The sequence below is a fragment of the Rana temporaria genome, chromosome 4 (genome assembly GCF_905171775.1).
Source record: "Rana temporaria chromosome 4, aRanTem1.1, whole genome shotgun sequence".
Lineage (NCBI taxonomy): Eukaryota > Metazoa > Chordata > Amphibia > Anura > Ranidae > Rana > Rana temporaria.
The window spans coordinates 460,797,214-460,817,369 of NC_053492.1; the positions used below are offsets into that span (position 1 = coordinate 460,797,214).

The following is a 20,156-nucleotide window of genomic DNA, read 5'->3' on the forward strand; positions in this document are numbered from 1 at the left end:
ATAAATGTCCCCTGTGCATCTACGCGTTTTGCTATGAGGCTTCTTCAGGACAGACAAGAGAGGAAAATAGTCAAAGTCATCCGAACCACATAGGCATAGATATAGTCTCCCGGTGGCAAACGCTGCTATCCGATCTGCCATAATGAGTAATAACATTGTACCGGGGACGGGGCGGTATTAGGATCATAAGAATTTGTGGGTAGAGTAGGAGGGAGCGGCAATGCAGAGGGCTGGAGAGGCGGAGTTCCGATCGGAGCCGAGAGCTAGGGGGAACAGATTCCGACAGGCAACCATTCTCGGCACAACAGGTTCCTCAGAGGGAGCGGCTCCTGCCTTTCTCACTCGCAGACTGCTCCCCTCCGGCTGTGAGTGTCCTCACAGGCAGCGGAGTGGGCTGTCTCGCAGAATGCTGCCCCCCTAAAAGTGCTGCATGGTACCACCCGGTCCCATCATAGGGCCCCATCAGGGTTGCCAGGCTCAATAAAACCAGGGACAGTATGTAAAAATCTGTGTTTTTTTTTACATCTGTCCCTGATATGTCCAAAACCGACATGCTTTTGATGTGAAAATCCTGAGATTTTAGCTGCCCTGCTTATGCAATGCCTCCTGGCATGGTGGCCATCTGTAAGCCCAGGGGCCCCATAATCTTCTATTGCCCGGGGGCCCCATGAGTTGTCAGTCCACCCCTGGGTAAGAGTAGAGAAAGGTCAGCATTAGGGCCAGTTCACTCCAGATGCAGTTCCGTGCGCTTTTTTTCTGCACTAAAAATGCATGCACAGTGTTTTCCATGTATTCCAATGGCTCTAGTTTACACCAGTGCAGTCAGTTTCAGGTCAGTTTCCAGTTCAGAAACTGACTGCACTGGTGTAAACTAGAGCCATTGGAATACATGGAAAACACTGTGCATGCATTTTTAGTGCAGAAAAAAAGCGCACGGAACTGCATCTGGAGTGAACTAGCACTTAGTGAGATTTTCCCTTGCGTCCTGTTTCATTAACAAGTAGATAAATAGGGAATATCCCCCCAGTGGGGACAGAGTAGGGTGACCACATTTCCAATCTACCATTCAGGGACACCCTCCCTACCCCAAAATCAGCTTGTGCTGTAACGAATCACAGCAAAGTGATTGAACACAAGAGGCGGGATTTATGATTTCTCCAATCACAATGCAGGGGGCGGGGATTGTGCTCCTCCAGGCATTCCCAGCCAGGACAAGTACTGTCAGTGAGTATAGCAGTCATGTGGAGGCCTTTTTTGGGGGCATCAGATTGGCCTGGGGAGTGGCTGTGTCAGTTTCATTCCATATCGGCTGTCTTCACATTTATATACTGTTTAGAAAGTTGAGATCCTGTTAGGAGATTTTCTCTTCCTGTTTAACACAGAGTGTGATGTCTGGGCATACAAGATAACTAAAATTGCTGATTGGAGGAAAGGCACACATCTCATCATAGGCAGAGACTTTCAGAGGTGTTTTGTAACAGGGCCAGCTCCCTGCTCCCTATCGGACATAAGGTGACCCTAGACATAAGAGTTATTAATTACGCTGGCACAGGAGTACCCCTCATCCTTCCAAAGTCTCTGTTTGTCCCGGGTCATTCCGTTACACTCACTTCTTGGATAGCGCAGATTTAATTTGTTTTGTATTTTGGCTCTGCCATGTGACATTGGACCCAGAACTATGCAGGTACCATTGAATGGGAGGTCAATCAGCCGAGGAGCCCCTAACAACCTAAAGGAGTGATGGCGAACCTTGGCACCCCAGATGTTTTGGAACTACATTTCCCATGATGCTCTTGCACTCTGCAGTGTAGTTGAGCATCATGGGAAATGTAGTTCCAAAACATCTGGGGTGCCAAGGTTCACCATCATTGCTCTATAGGAACCCCAGTGCAGTGTATGGCCAGCTTTAGATGGTTGTCTCCAAAAACAAAGTTCAGAAACAGAGATTGAAGTGCCTCTGTAGAAGTTAGAGTCCAAAATGAAATTTATTCTAAATACCAATAGAGTACAATGGCCCTGCAAGTTTCGGTGGCCCCAAAAAACACATTAGGTATTGAATTTAGTGTTTAGAATAAACTTCATTTCAGATTCAAACCTCAGGGTGTGACACTTCAATCTCTTTTTTGGAATTTTGTCAACATAAAACACAGTTGGCCATTTTGACCCCTTGTGTGGAAGCTGCTCACCCATCAACAAGATGTCCTATAGGGACCACACCAACCCAATTGTTCCATTAATTGGAACACAATCTATTTTTAGCTTCAAATTCTAGTGCCACCGATCTACCCCCCCCAGATCACCAAAACAAGTGTCCCATTTGGAAGTTTCCCCCTCTATTGGAGGTTCCAGCAATGTCTTAAGACTTTGGGGCAGATCCTCAAAGAAATTACGCCGGCGTATCTCTTGATACGCCGCGTAATTTAAAATTTTGCGCGTCGTATCTTTGTTTTGGTATCCACAAAACAAGATACGACGGCATCTGGGTTAGATCCGACAGGCGTACGCCTTAGTACGCCGATGTACATTTAATGGTATTAATAAAATTGTATTTATTTTCAACGATAAGTGCACCTAAAATGTCCATTGCAATTGGTATCTTTCTAGCTCTTATGAGATCATGATGTGGTGCCCCTATACATAGCCTGCCACCATTTTATCCAAAATGAAACTATTGGTCAAACCACAGGTGACCAATCTCTGCGGCAGCACCAACGATGTTTAAAGTGTTACTAAACCCAGGAGCCTGCATTTACTATATCTGGTCTCCGACAGTACACAAAGCATGACAATGCAATTATTTTAGTAAATATAAACTGCTAAATACCTTTTATCATCAGCAGTATATAGCAGTCTTATGACTTCCCTCAATGTCTGGTTGTAACTTGTAGGAGGAGTTTTTATTCTCCTCTGACTGTCCTATGAGGCTGGAGGACCCCTGACCCTCTGTCTGGACAGTGCTGATTGGCCCTGTGCTAATCACATGTACCCTCCCCCCAAAACAAAACACAACTCTCTAGCAATACACACCAAACTGAGCATGTGCAGAGTGCCCCCAAGGCTCCATACTATCAGGAGATGGATGAAGGGGAGGATCAGAGGAGACAGGATCAAACAGCCTTTTTGCACAATGTAGAGGATTAACCCTTTAGGTTCCACAGTGAGTTTAACAAGCATACTTTACTGCATATACAGACTGATTTTACTTTTGTGGGTTTAGTAACACCTTAATGCCAAGGTCAAATAAAACAACATACAAAAAAGTATATAAGAAAATGTTTTAATAACACAGAACAAGAAAAGTGAAACATCCCATGTGTGTTAAACGTCATTATGAAGCATCAAATCATTCAAAACACAAGTGAAAAAAAAGAACGGTATTAAGACAACAGTTTAAATTAGGATTTCGGGGGAAGAAAGGTTCATTTTTGTCACGGGTACAATAAAATGTATGGGAAAACTCCACACTCATCTATAATTACAGTCACGCTTACCTTTAATTCTTCACCACCAAAGGGCGCCGTACAGTGTACAGGCTCTGGTAGCAATTCAGTCAACCAGATTAAAAATGTGGCATTGCCAACATATATATATATATATATATTAAAAAAAATACCAAAAATTGATATCTGCCCAGACATTTTGCCATTAGCTGATTATGCGACTAAGAAATTGCAACGTACATTATAATCCTTTTTTGATCATCCTCAGTGCAATAACGTTGTCCATTGATCTCAATTTCCAAAATAATACAAAAACAAAAAAGCAATCATCTTGCTGCGTGTTTTTTAAAGCGCCTTAAAATATTCAGGGAGGGCTGTCAAGGAGGGCAAATTCCCCATGGCCCCTATTTTTGTTTTATAATTTGAGAACTGCCACTATGAGGGTAACAAAGCCTCCTTTATTGCTGCATGTACTTGGTAATAGTCATGCATAGCCAATGTTTTTACAGGCTAGTCCTGGCTATAATCATCCCGTATGGCTGGCGCTAAATTCTTTCCCATGATCCTCTGAATGTAAAAATTAACCTTGTGTTCACCGCCATCCACTGGCTCTCCATTGGATCCCATTGAGGCAAACGGTCCCGTATGAACTATAGCAGTCTATGGTGATCCAGTGGCAGCCATTCATTGCATCCCATTCAGGCTATTGGTGCCGTATGAACTATAGCACTCTATGGCCATCCAGTTGCAGCCCTCCATTAGATCCTATTGAGGCAAATGGTGCCCGTATGACCTATAGCACTATGACCATCCAGTGGCAGCCCTCTCTATTGGATCCCATTGAGGCAAATGGTGCCATATGAACTATAGCATGCTATGGCCATCCAGTGGCAGCCCTCCATTGAAGCCCATTGAGGCCGTATGAACTATAGCACTCTATGGCTATCCAGTGGCAGCCCTCCATTGAGGCCGTATGAACTATAGCACTCTATGGCTATCCAGTGGCAGCCCTCCATTGAGGCCGTATGAACTATAGCACTCTATGGCTATCCAGTGGCAGCCCTCCATTGAAGCCCATTGAGGCCGTATGAACTAAAGCACTCTATAGCCATCCAGTGGCAGCCCTCCATTGAAGCCCATTGAGGCCGTATGAACTAAAGCACTCTATAGCCATCCAGTGGCAGCCCTGCATTTAATTTCATTGAGGCTATTGGTGCTGTATGAACTATAGCACTCTATGGCGACCCAGTGGCAGCCCTCCATTGGATCCCATTGTGGCAATTGGTTCCGTATGAACTATGGCACTCTATGGTGATCCATTGGCAGCCCTCCATTGAAGCCCATTGAGGCCGTATGAACTATAACACTCTATGACCATCCAGTGGCACCCCTCCATTGAAGCCGTATGAACTATTATAGCACTATCACCATCCAGTGGCAGCGCTCTATTGGATCCCATTGAGGCAAATGTTGCCGTATGAACTATAGTACTCTATGGCCATCCAGTGGCAGCCCTCTACTGAATCCCATTGCCGCAATTTGTGTCATATAAACTATGGCACTATATGGCCATCCAGTGGCAGCCCTCCATTGAATCCTATTGAGGCAATTGGTGCTGTATGAACTATGGCACTCTATGGTGGTCTCCAATGAATGAAGAAAAAAAAAAAGAAACTTAAAAATGTTCCACAAATATTAGCATGGTACCCAAATATTATAGGAGGGTACGCTAGAGCGAGAGGAAGGTGCTGAGTATATCGAAGCGTTCGTGATTTAACACACAATTTGTTTACTGTGCATGAGAAGCATGCTATTGGATGCTTGGAAGAGGCATAACCATGCAGTATGTGGGAATCACATGAGGCAGTAATTAAGACAGGAAGCATGGCCTTTGCTAGAAAAAACTTTAACCGTCTTCTGTGCGTAATACAGAGGTTGATTCAACGTTTAGATTGGATCATGGGTTCATACAGCTTGCTTCCACGAGTGCTTGTAGGTCCATCCTGAGCAGGACAATAGAAGACTACCACAGTGCAAAGTGCAGAAAGAAAAATCAGATTATTCCTGTAGCGTTTGTGGGCTTTTTTAAAAATGTACTTTTGTGTGTTGTTGTTTATTTTTTTGCATTTTTCTCCGACTGAACTCCTTGATTCAAGGAAGGAAGGTGTCAATTCATCTCCAGCTCTAGCGCTGAATGCTTGCAACTAAATTCTCTGATAAAGTTGGCATGGCGGGAGCCGGTCCTGTGACTTCAGAAATGGAAACTTCGCAAGGACAAACTGAAGGACACTTTTCGCTCTGTGTTTAGTAGGAGGCGAGAGAGAGAGAGAAGAGAGAGAACAAATAAGAACAGCGAAGAGTGACACAGTGAAGATCGATGAGGTTAGACAGCGAAGCGGTTACAGCATGCGAAAGGACAGGAAGAACAAAGGACACATTAATTATTGAAGAGTGGTCATGCACACATTCCTTTCCTGGTAAAACCTTTTATTGAATATACTGGAAGAAAGGTTTGGATTAAAGTAAGCTTTGTTTCTACAGGGCACTAAATGTACGCAGTGAGTACACTGCACTAGCCATTTGGCAATTTAATGTTGTGAAAGAGATGCCACTGCACAGTACCAGGGCACCACCCAAGGCAAGGACCCAGAATTATGCCCCCCCTTCCACACTTATTACATTCCGTCGAATTGGTGTACCACCCTGCATCTTTTTCTTTGCCCCTTTGCTTCGCTGTGCCCAGGGGCACCTTCACCTCCTGCCCACCCCTGCAAATTAGTAACAAATTCTAATGCCCCGTAAACACGATCGGAAATTCCGACAGCAAAAGTCCGATGTGAGCTTTTGAACGGAAATTCCGACTGTGTGTAGGCCCCATCGGACTTTTGCTGTCGAAATTTCTGCCAACAAAAGATTAAGGGCCGGATTCAAAGAGTTACGCCGGCGTATCACTAGATACGCCGACGTAACTCGGAATCTAAGCCCGTCGTAAGTTTAAGTGTATGCTCAAACTGAGATACACTTAAACCTAGCTAAGATACGACGGGCTGCGCCGTCGTATCTTAGGGTGCAATTTTTCCTCTGGCCGCTAGGTGGCGCTTCCGTTGATTTCGGCGTAGAATATGAAAATGACTAGATACGCTGATTCACAAACGTACGCTTGCCCGTCGCAGTAAAGATACGCCGTTTCCGTAAGAGATACGCCGCGTAAAGATAAAGCTGCCCCCTAGGTGGCGTAGCCAATGTTAAGTATGGCCGTCGTTCCCGCGTCGAAATTTGAACATTTTACCTCGTTTGCGTAAGTCGCAAACAGGATTAAACGGGTAAATACAGCGCAAAAAAAATCCTTCAGTTTCTTTGCAGACTCCCGCGGGAAGTAGGTGTTCCTATGAAGAGGGGAACATGATTGACGTCTGGCTATGGCACGTCACGCGTTTCGAAAATAGCTGAAATAGGACTCGGCTGTATACGGCGCCTGCACAGTCAGCTCCTAGTCCGTGCGCAGGCGACGTGAAGTGCCGAGATCTAGTCCGGCTATTTTCGGAACGCGTGTCGCACCATAGCCGGACGTCAATCATGTTCCCCTCTTCATAGGAACGCCTATTCCCCGCGGGAGTCTGAAAAGAAACTGAAGCATTAAACGGTAAATACAGCGCAAAAAAAAAAAAAGCATACTGTAGCTGACGCAAGTATGCTGGATGGGATGGTACATAGATGTTTTTTAGGCTCCATTCACACCTAGGCGTTTTCACGCCCGACGCTATTGCAGCCTGAAATACGCTGGAGGGGTGATTTAACATTGTCGGCTATGGAGATGGTTCACATCTCCACGCCGAAACGCCGTACGCCTGAAGCTCAAAACAAGTCCCGGACCTTTTTTTCAGGCAGCTTTCGGCAAAGCCGACAATGTTGATCACCCCTCCGGCGTATGTTAGGCTTAAAAAACGATGCGTTTTGTCGCGGCAAATCGACGTGTTTTGTCGCGGCAAATCGCGGTACAATATGCCGCGTTCAGGTGTGAATGCAGCCTACGGGTGAACCTCTGCTTTAAGCAATAAAAAAAAAAAATATCTGTTTAGTATGTCTTGGAATCCCTTCAAGCAGCAGGTCTGGATAGTTTTTCCAGGGTTTTAGGGTGACATTAGATGACCCAATGATGGCATTATTGAATGCTCTGACAAATAATTTTCAGAATTGTGTATGAACATTCAAACCAAAATCTAACCTAATCTGTGCATGGTCAGTTTAACTAGGCAGACTTATAATTACGTAAAATACTATGGTATCCGTCATGGGGTGCCTTTATGTGTTAGAATGGACTATTTGTGGCAATGCCCAGATCCGATTTAGACTATTGAATGGAAGGTGTTACACAGAGATGCAAACTATATTAGATTTCTCTACTATATTACTACATTAGATTTCACTAAATTAATAAGGATTCACAGAAAGGCAAAAAGGCACACAGCATAGATCTTCGTCAGTGAATATCTATGCAAAAGACGACACATTTATACTATTACTAGGACCCAGAATACTAACAGTGTACAACATTGAGAGAAGAGGTTTCCCTGGGCAGCAGAATATCCTTCAGTGATTGTCTTAGTACAATGATCTAGAATAGATGCAATAATCATAACGCCACCTTTCTGGTATTGAGATGTTGAGAGAGCAGCAAATAAATCAGCTTTTACAAACCTTTCCAGGTATTCCCAGACTAACTCACGGAAAACAAAATTTCAGGACAAGGGTCATCCAGGGATAAAATGACAGATTCTTTTTGAAGACCACTTCTTGACTTATTCCACTGCTGCTTTATTACCCACCCCGTTGGACCCACAATAAAATATGCGGCACTACCAGTTAGAACAGAACTTGGCACCTCTTCCCATAGTGCAGTGCTTGGGCCGTGTAGCCAATCACCAGGCCCGAACTCTGTCATGTTGAGACATCTATGTCTTCAACCCTGTGTAAGCTCAGACACCTGAAGCTTACATAGGGTTGACTCCTGAAGTTGCATAGGAGTGTGGGGAAAACAAGTTTAAGTCAAATGTCAAGGGTTGACCAAGGCATAGTTACAGTGTCTCTTTAAAGACCCTTTCCTGACTCACCTTGGCAGACAGTGCCACTTAATTTCTTTACTGAAGCCACTGCAAAATACAGGGCATTTCAAGGTATGAGAGAACATACAACCTCCTCCCATGACGCAGTGCTCAGGCCTAGCAACTATCCACCATGTCCAAACACTGTCATATTGGGGGATCACCTAGGTCATCAACCCTATGTAAGCTCCAACACCATTTGGCTAAAAGCATATATATATATATAAAAGGCTGACACCCGTTGTGTGAAAGGAGAGTATGAGTGGGTCATGAGGGGGGCTTTAAAAAGTGGAGTGGAGAAAATAAAATGGTAGTCGGTGTGTAAGACACAGCGAGTCCGGAAAGGGTCTTTAAAAAGATCCTGCAACTTTCCCCCATATGACCCTTGACATTTGTCTTATACTTGCCTACTCCACAATCTCATGCTGGTTTGGAAGTCAACCACATTTTGCTTGACTGGGCCTATTTTGTCAGTATAGGTTTACTTTAAAGTATAGCGGGAGAAAAAGTATATTGGAAAATAATGTCACATATCTGGATGCTCCATAAGGTACCAGTATAAGTCAAAAAACACATTAACCAGCCATCAGATACCCCCGACGATGTTCCAGCCCATGGATAGGATAAACCAGAATTGAGCATTGCATTGTGGGATTGGGCCCTACCTATCCTCTACTAACAGATTCAGGGGGTTCCTGGGATGCTGCTGGGGGCCATTTTGAATCAGTTTAGGTATGCACTGGCACCTTATGGTGCCTACAATTATGTGACAGTATTTTCCAACCGCACCTTGCACAGGTTTCGTTAAAGCCCAACTCCATTCAAATTTCGCTCAACCTATTTTGGACAGAACAGGGAAGGGTTAGAACATCCGCCAGGTTTTTTTTATTTTTTTTGCTGCCCCTGTTGTGGAGATTACCTCTCTCTTTTTATAAGGAGGGGGAATTACAGTAAATATCTCCTCAATATTGATGGGTTTGTGTGTGTTCAGACTGGAATCCAAACCCACTTCTGAAAGTCAATCATCTGCAGCTGGGAGAATTTGCATTCAGCAGTTGCACGCATACAAGGGGCATATATATATATATATATATATATATATATATATATATATATATATATAAATGCCCTTGGCCACAGATGATTGGCCTGTACAGGCGACAGCCTCCTGGTAGGCTTGCATACTTGGGTTTGGATCCTATTCCAAACATGCCCAAGCTCATGACTATTCTCCAGTTGGGAAGAGTTGGAACCTTTGACAATGATCTTTAGGTTGGTTGGTGCCTGCCTGTCCCAGTGATGCCAGCCCCCCCCATTTCTTGTTTGGGTGCCTCAGGGACAGTAAGAGAAAATCTTCCATTGGAAGTAGGACAATTTAACTCTGCATGCAAAACTACAAACATATTCCTGGTAGGGGGCTTTAACAACGTAAATCAGTCGATCAACATAGATTGGCCGCAATGATTGCCATTTAACAAATTTGAAGAGGAAAGCAGAATAAAATAATAATAAATGCTATTTACAAAGCTGATGAGTCCTTCCTCACAACATCGCATTTGTCAGAAAGGTGGAATTATATTTTTAACCTTCCATTTTCAGTAGGGAAACCATGTTTTGTTGCTGGCTAAGCTCCCTCACCAATGTACACATCTACACAAGTATTGCACTTAGTCTTCTCTGTCCAGCTGGTTTGCGCACATCAGATTTGCAGTAAGGAAATGGAGAGTAAAGCATGCAAATGATGAAATGAAAAGCAGCAAGCCGCATCTCATGGTTGGTTGAAAGCCATTTGTAAATGGGGATAAGAGAGCCTCATTTACAACGCGGGCAGGAACTCACCACTTGGGATATCACTTGAACAGAGTCACTAAATTAAGGGATTTTCTGCTCCCTAGACCTGCTTTTTGAGAGCCTGATCTCTGGTGTGGCCTCCACATCTGCAGGAGAAAAGCCGGTTTAGTACTTTGAAAGTCGCCAAAAGGCACAGAAGCTTGCAATAAGAGATGAAGGGTTCATTCAGATTGGTAGATAATGGTGTCACAGACATGCAGAAACATGGAGGCTGCCATTCCTAAGCTGTAATTCTGAAAGTGCTAGTCACTTGGCTTTCATGCTGACCCTTTTGCTCTTCTGGATCAGAGACTGTACTGAAAGTCCTGAAGACTGAGTTAACATAACAGCCAGTAAACTAGCATGAGAAGTCAGCAATGGCAGTCCCTTTATTTTTCTAATGGCAGAAACACCTGGAATTCCATGCACATATGATGTTTATTAGTTCGATGTTATCAGTTATATGTAAAAAAAGGACTTCTCTAATATTTCCAATATGCATGAAATATCAGGTGTTAATGCCGAATTTAAACCATTTTTAAAATGCACCTGTGCCCAGACTATGGACAATGAAGCCTTTCCTGACCTCTCTCGTTTATTATTATATTCATCGGCGCCCATTTCCATTTGAGTCTTCTGATGTGAAAAAGTACATGAGCTTGTTTTTTGGGCAGAATCAAGCATTTTGGCCCAGGAGACTTCAATTAGAACAGTGGCAAGCGGCAAAGGGCCTGGGAAGAAAATGGCATACCAAACATGGCTCAAGAGTTCAGATAGCACAAGACACCACAACACCACATAGAAAAGCCAGGAAGCAGAAACAAGGACGATGACATGATGTCACAGATGATACTGCTTTCCACAGGCCAAAACAATGAAGCTTGAAAACACGGTAAACAAAAACCTTAAAAACCAGTTTAACAAGCAAAAAAAAGGCTTCAAAATCACCTGAAAACATTTACACTGAAATGTGAATGGGATACATTTCTCCACAATGCCTTCATCTGCAGAGGTGAATGAAGGTTCGTTTTAAAGTGCTTGTTCGGAATATGCTAAAACTTCAGTGTGCATAGTCTGGGTACAGGTTCTCTAAGTTTTGGCATAGTGAGTGGGATGTTTTTTTCCCCCACATGGACTTTACTGTTGTCGGTGACCAGAACAGCCTCCACCTTGGTTCTACTATGACAATTGGGACTTCCCCGCCTGCAGTGTATTCTCCATATATTCCAATAGGGAATAGTGACACCACAGTTCTGATATGGCCAACCCACTAGCGGATTAACCATAAAATGATATGGAACATGACACATTTCCATTGGGCTGGTTACAATAACATTACATTAAGACTGAGGCAACATTTATAATAAAAATGTTGAGTGTCAATTCACTGGAACCAGTAATGTCAGTGAGACATGTCCTCCTCAGATCTTGCCTCAGAAAAATTATTTCTAACCATTGACCAAAGCTTAAACATTCAAAAGGGCTGCCATCATTTCATGGGCTGTGTATAAAGAAGTATCTAAGGCCCCGTACACACGACTAAATTTCTCGGGAGAATTCAGCCAGAAACTCGATCGGAGCCGTATTCTGCCGAGAAACCCGGCCGTGTGTACACTTTCGGCCGAGGAAACCGACGAGGATCTCGTCGGGCCAAATAGAGAACATGTTCTCTATTTCCTCGTTAGTCAACGGGGAAACTTGGCGAGATCCTCGGCGGCTTCACAAGGAATTCGACGAGCAAAACGATGTGTTTTGCTAGTCGAGTTTCTCGGCCGTGTGTACGGGGCCTGAGAGAAGATTTGTCGTAGATAGTCTGATGTGGCACAGCAACCAGTTTCTCCTTGAGCAACGGAAGGAAGAATTTGACTGGTTCCTAGAAGACACAAGCCATCTGAGAAGACTGTCCCTCAAACCCTTAATAATGGGGCTTGCAGCAGAAATGGTTACTAATATAAACCAAAACAAGACATCATCTGCTGTCACCATTACAATCAAATCAAGGGTAGACAATCTTAGAACCCCCGGCAGTGGTGAAGCTTTACATTCCATGAGGCCACTGTCAATGCCAGACACACACAATTCCCAAAAGCAGAAGCATGATGGGATTTATGGTTTCAAGTCGTGCCAAGGATGCCTACTATGAGTCATCTGCACTCCATTGGTGATGATCTACAAAGGCCATCAATCCCTGGCTAGCAAGGCCCACTATTGCTGGCCATACACTATACGAAAAATCAGTCATTTAGACAGTTCGTTAATTTTTCGGACAGTTAATGGGCAGAAAATCGATAATCAGTGAATTTTTGAGCCGAAAAAACGAAGGACAAGTTTGAAACTTTTCTGCCGATCAATAAATTGAAAGGTTAATGGGTTTCCATTAATACAACAAAAATTATTAATTTATGTCTACTGAATGAATTATCGGTCATTACATTATGGCATTATCGCATCGTTTGCGCTCACGGCCAAATTTTTGGTTTTTCGAAAATGGCGGATTTTTTTGTATAGTTTATGGCCAGCATAAGACACAACACCTCAGGAGAAGGTGAGTCTCACCTTCATGACTAACCAAAAAGCAAATAGAATCTCTAGCTTTGACTTCTGGGGCAACTGCATTTTGAAAGCAACGAACAATGTTTATGTAGGAGGTTACAATGAATAATATCATGCATGCTCCTCCCCCGAGGAGGTACTTTCGGTCCAGCATGCATTTATATAGCAGCCAAAGTTAGTATGGGTTTGGAAAGCTGCATGTATGATTGGTTTACACATTTCAACAGGCAATGGTACATGGAATCACATATGTACCCAACAAACCTGATATTATACAAAGCAGAGTGTGCATATATGTCTAACACAGTGTGTAGAGTCAGAATGTGCAGTTACTCATGTGTTGGTGAAATCTGAGCCATGATTGGTTGATATGGGTAACTTGCATATAACTACTTTTTGCATTACGGATCCGATTAAAAAAAAAAAAAGGGGAAAAGGAAGACACTGCCCACAATGGGCAGATTCTGTGTTTAGTTGCCCTTATCTTTAAAATAAAAACATTGGGCCAGATTCAGGTAGGACTTACGCCGACGTATCTTCTTATACGGCGCGCAAGTTGCATAAGTTGCATATTTACGCTGGCCGCTTCCATTGATTTATGCGTCGAATATGTAAATGACCTAGATACGCCGATTCACAAACGTACTTGGGCCCATCGCAGTAAGCTACGCCGTTTACGTAAGGCGTACGTCCGGCATATAGTTATCCCTCATAAAGCAGGGGTAAGTCATGTTAGGGTATGGATGTCGGAACAGCATCGTATTTTACGTCGTTTACGTAAGTCGTACGTGAATGGGGCTGGGCGTAGGTTATGTTCACGTCGTACGCATTGAGCCGTCGTATCTTAGGGAGGATATGCGACGCGGTTCGTACGGCCATGCATTTACATGGGGTCACGACTCATTTTAATACAACACGCCCACTACCTGCCTACTTTGAATTAGGCGGGCTTACGCCGGACTATTTACGTTACGCTGGCGTAAATATGGGAGCAAGTGCTTTGTGAATACTCAGCTTGCCTCTCAATGTTACGTCGGCGTAGCGCATAGGAGATGCGCTACACCGGCTCAAAGATGCGACGATGTACCTGAATCTGGCACATTGTTTTTTTTTCACATTTTCATAAACCATACCCTGTGTTCTCTCAGAAAACACACTTGGACTTATTTAATGAGACAACACAAATGGTAGTAGTAATGCAGAAACCCACAGCAACCAATCAAGATTTGAGTTTATTGTGGTCAGAGTAGTATTTTTGTCCGGTTGATGATAGCACTCCCACATCCTCTCTAACATTTTTCTCAATCAACTCTATGTGAAGCTGGCCACCTATTACCATCCGATTTTACAACCTCTTTTATATTTAGCAACAACTATGCATGGGCAGGGCCTACTCAAATGATCCGTTCAATTTATATCCAATCAGGTAGGTCTTCACACTACACATAGTTGTTGGTGAATAAAGCGTTTGTACAATCAGAGTATAAGGTATGTGCCCAGATTTAAATGCTTTCATACATTTCTAAACTGCTCAGTAAATTAATTGATGGGATGTAATCCTCTAAATTGCTCTCCTAGGTTCTGTGAAAATGGCTCCACTGTTTTTTTTTATTTTGCACACCATATATATATATATATATATATATATATATATATATATATATATATATCAAAACTTCAGTAATCATTTCCAAACAATAACATTTGTAACCTGTAAAAGCAATGTAGAGCAGGCACCCCCTTCTTCAGAGCCCTGATACCCATGAAACCAGGGATCCTAAATACCGACCTGCAGTAGAACACCTATCGGTTCCTAAATGGGGTGTTGTGATTTTCACTCCTGCCTTCCAACATTAGGGTCTTCTGGCTGATTAGCAATTAGGACACTACCTGCATGGAGTTCACATGTTCGCCGTGTTCTTGCATGGGTTTCCTCCCACACTCTAAAGACATGCTGGCAGGTTCAGGGCTTTTTTTCAGTGGGAACATGGGGAAACGCAGTTCTGGCACCTCCAGCACTGAATGGAGTGCTAGGGTGTGCTGGAGAGTCTACTGATGCCGACTGCTTTGGGATCTAGTGTCATTGGGGGGGGGGGGTCGTTTGTTCTTGGGGAGGGGATCTTAAGTTAGGAGGTCAATTATTGCTGGGAGGAATCTACCAGTAGGGGGGCATTGTTTCTGGCTGCTGGGAGATGTATAGTTACTAGCGAGGGTTTATTGTTGCTGGGGTGTTCTGCTGTTGCTGGGAGGGATCTACTGTTGCTAGAGGCTCAATTGTGGCTGGGAGGGATCTACTGTTGAGGGAAGTGTCCATTGATGCGGGAGGGTCTGTTGATGCTGGCTGTTGGGAGATCTACTGTATTGTTGCTGCGGGATATTTTGCTACGGGGACTTATTGTTGCTGGGGTTGATTTACTAAAGGCAAATCCACTGTGCACTATAAGCGCATTGCAAGTGCAATCGCTGTAAATCTGAGGGGAAGATCTGAAATGAGGGGAAGCTCTGCTGATTTTATCATCAGAACAGGAATAGGGGGCAAAATCTTGCAATGGGGACACTAGTTCTGGTAACAGCTGTCTAAAAGGGGATTTACCCTCACTTTGGAGGCAATTTCCTGTTTGACTATGGGACAGGAAGTGAAGGATAATCTCCCCGATTGGACACAGATAGGAAAAAAAACAAAAAAATGCTATATATCGCTCCTTCTACTCTATCCATAATGAAAAATTTAAGTTCTGACTTTAGTTCCTACCAATGGAAAAAAATATTGGTGCTCGGATATACATGAGGGTTATTTTTGGTCTCCAAACTGCTGGCCCGAGGGCCGAATGTGGCCCTTTGCTTGCCTTTATCTGGCCCTTGGGGAAATATTCAATTGACTGACACCAATGAGGGGGCACCATTCCATCCACTACTACTGACACCATCAATGAAGTACTAATCTCCTTATTGATATCAAGAATGGGTCACTATTTCTCTCATTAAAACCAATGATGGGGCACTGATGCCGGGGCATTTTCTACTCTCCATGGGCACAGTCCGGCCCCCCTAAAGCCTGAAGGACAGTAAACTGGCCCTTTGCTTAAAAAGTTTGGAGACCCCTGGATTAGACAGTCTGAACATCAATAAACTTTTTTTTTTTTGATTTAGCCCGCCATCCAACACAAAAAGCTTTGCACACATCAATCCAGCAGAAATTTTTAAGGTCAATGATCTATTTTACGAGCTGCATCCATTAGTGTATTGTATGAAATATTATATCCTCATCTATAAATTAAAGATTCACCTCGGAGTTCAGTGACCTTGATTAATAGATGGGGGGGCCTGTGGGCTTGTATAGTTATATTTTGTTGAATTCTAACAACCCCAACAGAAAGGGTTACATAATCTTATATTAAAGAGGAAGAAAACCCATCCATAAAACAGTTTCATTTCCGGCACGTGCCGGGAATGTAACACTCCCATTGGCTGTGCTCTCAACCAAACCGTCAAACCATCCAATGGCTGATGTCATAACTGATCACATGTGCAGCATCATGGTATTTGTAAATTAAACAGAGGCAAAGATGGCAGCCTCCTTGGCTGAAAACAATAGGGGGGGTTTACTTACACTTAAATTTTTTTTTTTGCAATGTATAATTTTGTAAAATGTATAAAAATTACATACAAAAGTATACATTTTCTTAAAATATTTTATTGTTCTTGACCCTAAAATTTTGTAGCACTGTTGAAGCTGTTTACCACAAAGAGGATTAAAACAGCACCACCGATCAAAGCATAAAAATATATCGAACAACCGTTTTTTTAAAAAGCAGCTTGATGAGTGTTTTTTTTCTGCCGGTCTCCCAGTCTGGATCTACGCTGGTTTCTGCTAGTGCATGCAACACCCCTAACATGCACATACACATTCACGAGAAAACACGCACATTGACAGAACAGTGGTACTCAACATTAACATCAGAACACTAAAATAAAATAACTCCATAAATAAAAATAAAAAAATAGCAGTTTATTAATATCGTATTGTTTGTGGGGCTCTAGTTGCTTACCAGCATTCTCTTACACAATCTGATGGCCCAATATATTGACCTTACATGTATACAAAATTTTAATGAAAAAAACAAACAAAAAAAAACTTTTTTTTTTTAAACTCTGTTGTTATATCTTTGTTGCACCCCATTTACAAAACTCATTTTAGTTCTCATTTTAAATATCTTAGAATTCAATTGAACATATTAAAACCCAAACCCCTATCCCAGTGTACTACAGGCTACGGTACAGTTGTCACCTCATCCCTTTAAAACCGAACACAGAACAGGTTCCGTGGCTGATTAAGGTGGTAATTAAACGTATTTAGTGCTTTATCTGCATTAAATTAGCCTCAGAACCTTTGTAAATTCATATGTGTTCAGTTTTAAAGGGATAAGATGGCAACCCTGGGCTACAGGCATTAGCGATGGAAGAAAGAGCTAGGAGCACACAGCTCAAAGCCACTCGATCTGATGAGCTGCTGGAAGAGTCCAGGGACCTGTCTGGTCCGCAGCCAGAGGAATCCAGATAAAACAAAGAAAAATGGCGGCACATCTAGAGATAAACTCAAAAAAGTTTATTGAAGATCCATCAAATCCCTCACATATAAGTTAGCACGTTTGTGTGAAACGCGTCCACTGAGCACCTTTTTGGATTGATGCATCTCATGTTCCTTGATTTTATGGACCTTCAATTAACTTGATTTTATCTCCGGATTTGCCGCCATTTGTCTTTGTTTTACCGGGCATTAGCAGTTTGTGGATTGAGCTAGTATGCAATGCCTCACCAACACTCACCATGCTCAATACAATCTGGCCTTCTAATTTTAAATTAAACGGATTTACTAAAACTGGAGTGCGCAAAATCTGGTGCAGCTGTACATGGTAGCCAATCAGCTTCTAACTTCAGCTTGTTCAATTAAGCTGAAAGCCGATTGGTTTCTAGAACTGTACCAGATTTGTCGCTCTCGACTTTTATTGAGTTCACCCGAATTATTTTTTTTTAACATTAGATTGATGCTCGTTTTGTCAAGGGGAATCGGGTGTTTTTTTTACAATCGAAGCAGTACTTACCGTTTTAGAGAGCGATCTTCTCCGCCGCTTCCGGGTATGGTCTTCGGGACTGGGCGTTCCTATTTGATTGACAGTCTTCCAACAGGCTTCCGATGGTCGCATACATCACGTTAGAATAGCCGAAAGAAGCCGAACGTCGGTGCGGCTCTATACGGCGCTTGCGCACCGACGTTCGGCTACTTTCAGAAAATCGTGACGCGATGGATGCGACTGTCGGAAGCCTGTCGGAAGACTGTCAATCAAATAGGAATGCCCAGTCCCGCAGCCCATACCCGGAAGCGGAGGAGAAGATGTATCTCCAAAACGGTAAGTACAGCTTTGATTGTAAAAAAAACACCCAATTCCCTTTGACAAAACTAGCCTCAATCTAATGTTAAAAAAAAAAGGTTTTTGGGTGAACCTCTACTTTAACCCCATTATGTAATAAAAGGACCTCCCTAAAACTATCCAGTCAAGCAGACCCCTTGGACTACATACTTGTTAGTAGAGTTAAAGTAAATGATATATACCGTAACCAGATTGTAATGAACGTGGTGAGTTTAATAGGCTGTAATCTGACCTGAGGTTCAGTCTCGAGGAGAAATCTTCCATCAGTAATATAACCTTGTATGGCTATACACAGTCAGTTTGTACTGTGATGTGGCTACGTTAATACTTCCCAAAACTCTGGGACAATCCAATTGGGCAAGGTTTCCATTAAGAGTTGCTGGAGCAAATAGAAGCTTTCTAAAATAAAATATGTAAATCACTAGGGGGTATATTATGAGGGGCACCCTGCAAGCCCAGATTTTAGATTTTGTTCCTTTTGGTGCCCTTCACTAGATAAATATGCTTTAATTAAACCTATAGTAATAAATATGGGGCTGCCGATGACCCGGATGAAGTATGTAGCTAGTGAAGCGAGTCTGCATTTTTCCATGTTTGTAAATCAGGAGCTGTTGGAAGCTAGATGATCAGCTTACCAGTCAATAGTGCCAGCCTACAAAGATCTCTTGGTAGAGTTCTCTTATTCTGTAATTATCAGATGGTTTGCAGGCAGCAGTCCTATTTAGAAGTAGCCAGCAACTTGTGTTGACCATGCTAAAGCGTCCAGCACCCCGACACCTAGGAGAACAGGAGGCCCATCTAAACCGTTGAACAAAATAGTAATATATTTCAGCTTGTCGGTTCTTGGATGTGGTACCTGCTTTAGTTTTTATTAGTCAAACTCAGAACATTTTCAGCATTTTAAGAAAAATACCAGCTGATTTTGCCAAAAGGTGCAGTGTTAGGACCCTTTCACATAGGGCGGATTCTGCTCCTATCAGCAGGGGTTCCCGCTCACAGATCCCCTGCTGATCGGAGCAGAGGGGGCAGATCTGTGTCCACTCTGTTTATGCAGAGCGGACACGGACAGACCTTGACCACTGCTTGTATCCTCTGGTGTCATTTTGGATATTTTCATATTCCAATAAACTTTACTTGGAGCCCATGTGAAGTGCAAGTGGGCTCCGGACTGGTTGCTATGGCCTCCCTCTCATCACGGATCGCTCCTGGAACGATTCCAACCGCCACAGGCATGGGGGGGGGGGGCGATCGGGCCGCCCACCCACTGGGAGGCAGGGACATACAGGTACGCACATATGCCTGCCTGTGCCATTCTGTCAACGTATATCGTCGTGCGGTGGTCAAATTTACCACCTCCATGGTAAATTTGACAATTTACCATGGAGGCAAGCCAGGGTTACACCTGGAGCAGTGAGTTCCTTTTATTTGGACACAGACAGACCCCGTTTGTTTACTCCGAGTTGCTTCAAATCTGGTCCTCCCAAATAGGAGAGGACGCCATTATTTTTAGTGGGCCTTATTGGACCCAGAGGTAGCCGGTAGCGTGTAAAGTCTGCTTACACACGCCGGTCCATAAGAATGCATTGACCATCCGATTGAGTCTGCCTGAAAAACTGACAGGTGGACCTAATCGGATCGCCCATGTGGATGGGCCTTAACTGTTTATTCCTGTAAGTTGAACTGAAAGGTCAAATATTGTTATCTTTTTTCTGAAGATTACAAGTCTCCCACCCTTATGGAGAGGAAGGCATTTGAAATCCAATTCAGGTGACAACCATGGCCTCATCCATAGTAGGGTGACC

General features: G+C 43.3%; 1 protein-coding gene across 2 annotated transcripts in view; it reads right to left on the reverse strand.

Moving 5' to 3' along the window:
• Positions 1-3,261: 3,261 nt before the first annotated feature.
• The window catches only part of CCDC88A (coiled-coil domain containing 88A), a 317,092-nt gene continuing 300,197 nt past the window's right edge, over positions 3,262-20,156 (reverse strand). The window contains exons 32-33 of one of the 2 annotated variants that reach the window (XM_040351670.1): positions 10,382-10,479; positions 3,262-5,738 (exon numbers count right to left, since the gene is read on the reverse strand). In XM_040351670.1, the coding sequence (XP_040207604.1) occupies positions 10,415-10,479 (65 nt within the window). In that variant the 3' untranslated portion in view covers positions 3,262-5,738; positions 10,382-10,414. The remainder of the gene's footprint in view (positions 5,739-10,381; positions 10,480-20,156) is intronic. The other variant, XM_040351671.1, reaches the window with a different exon arrangement.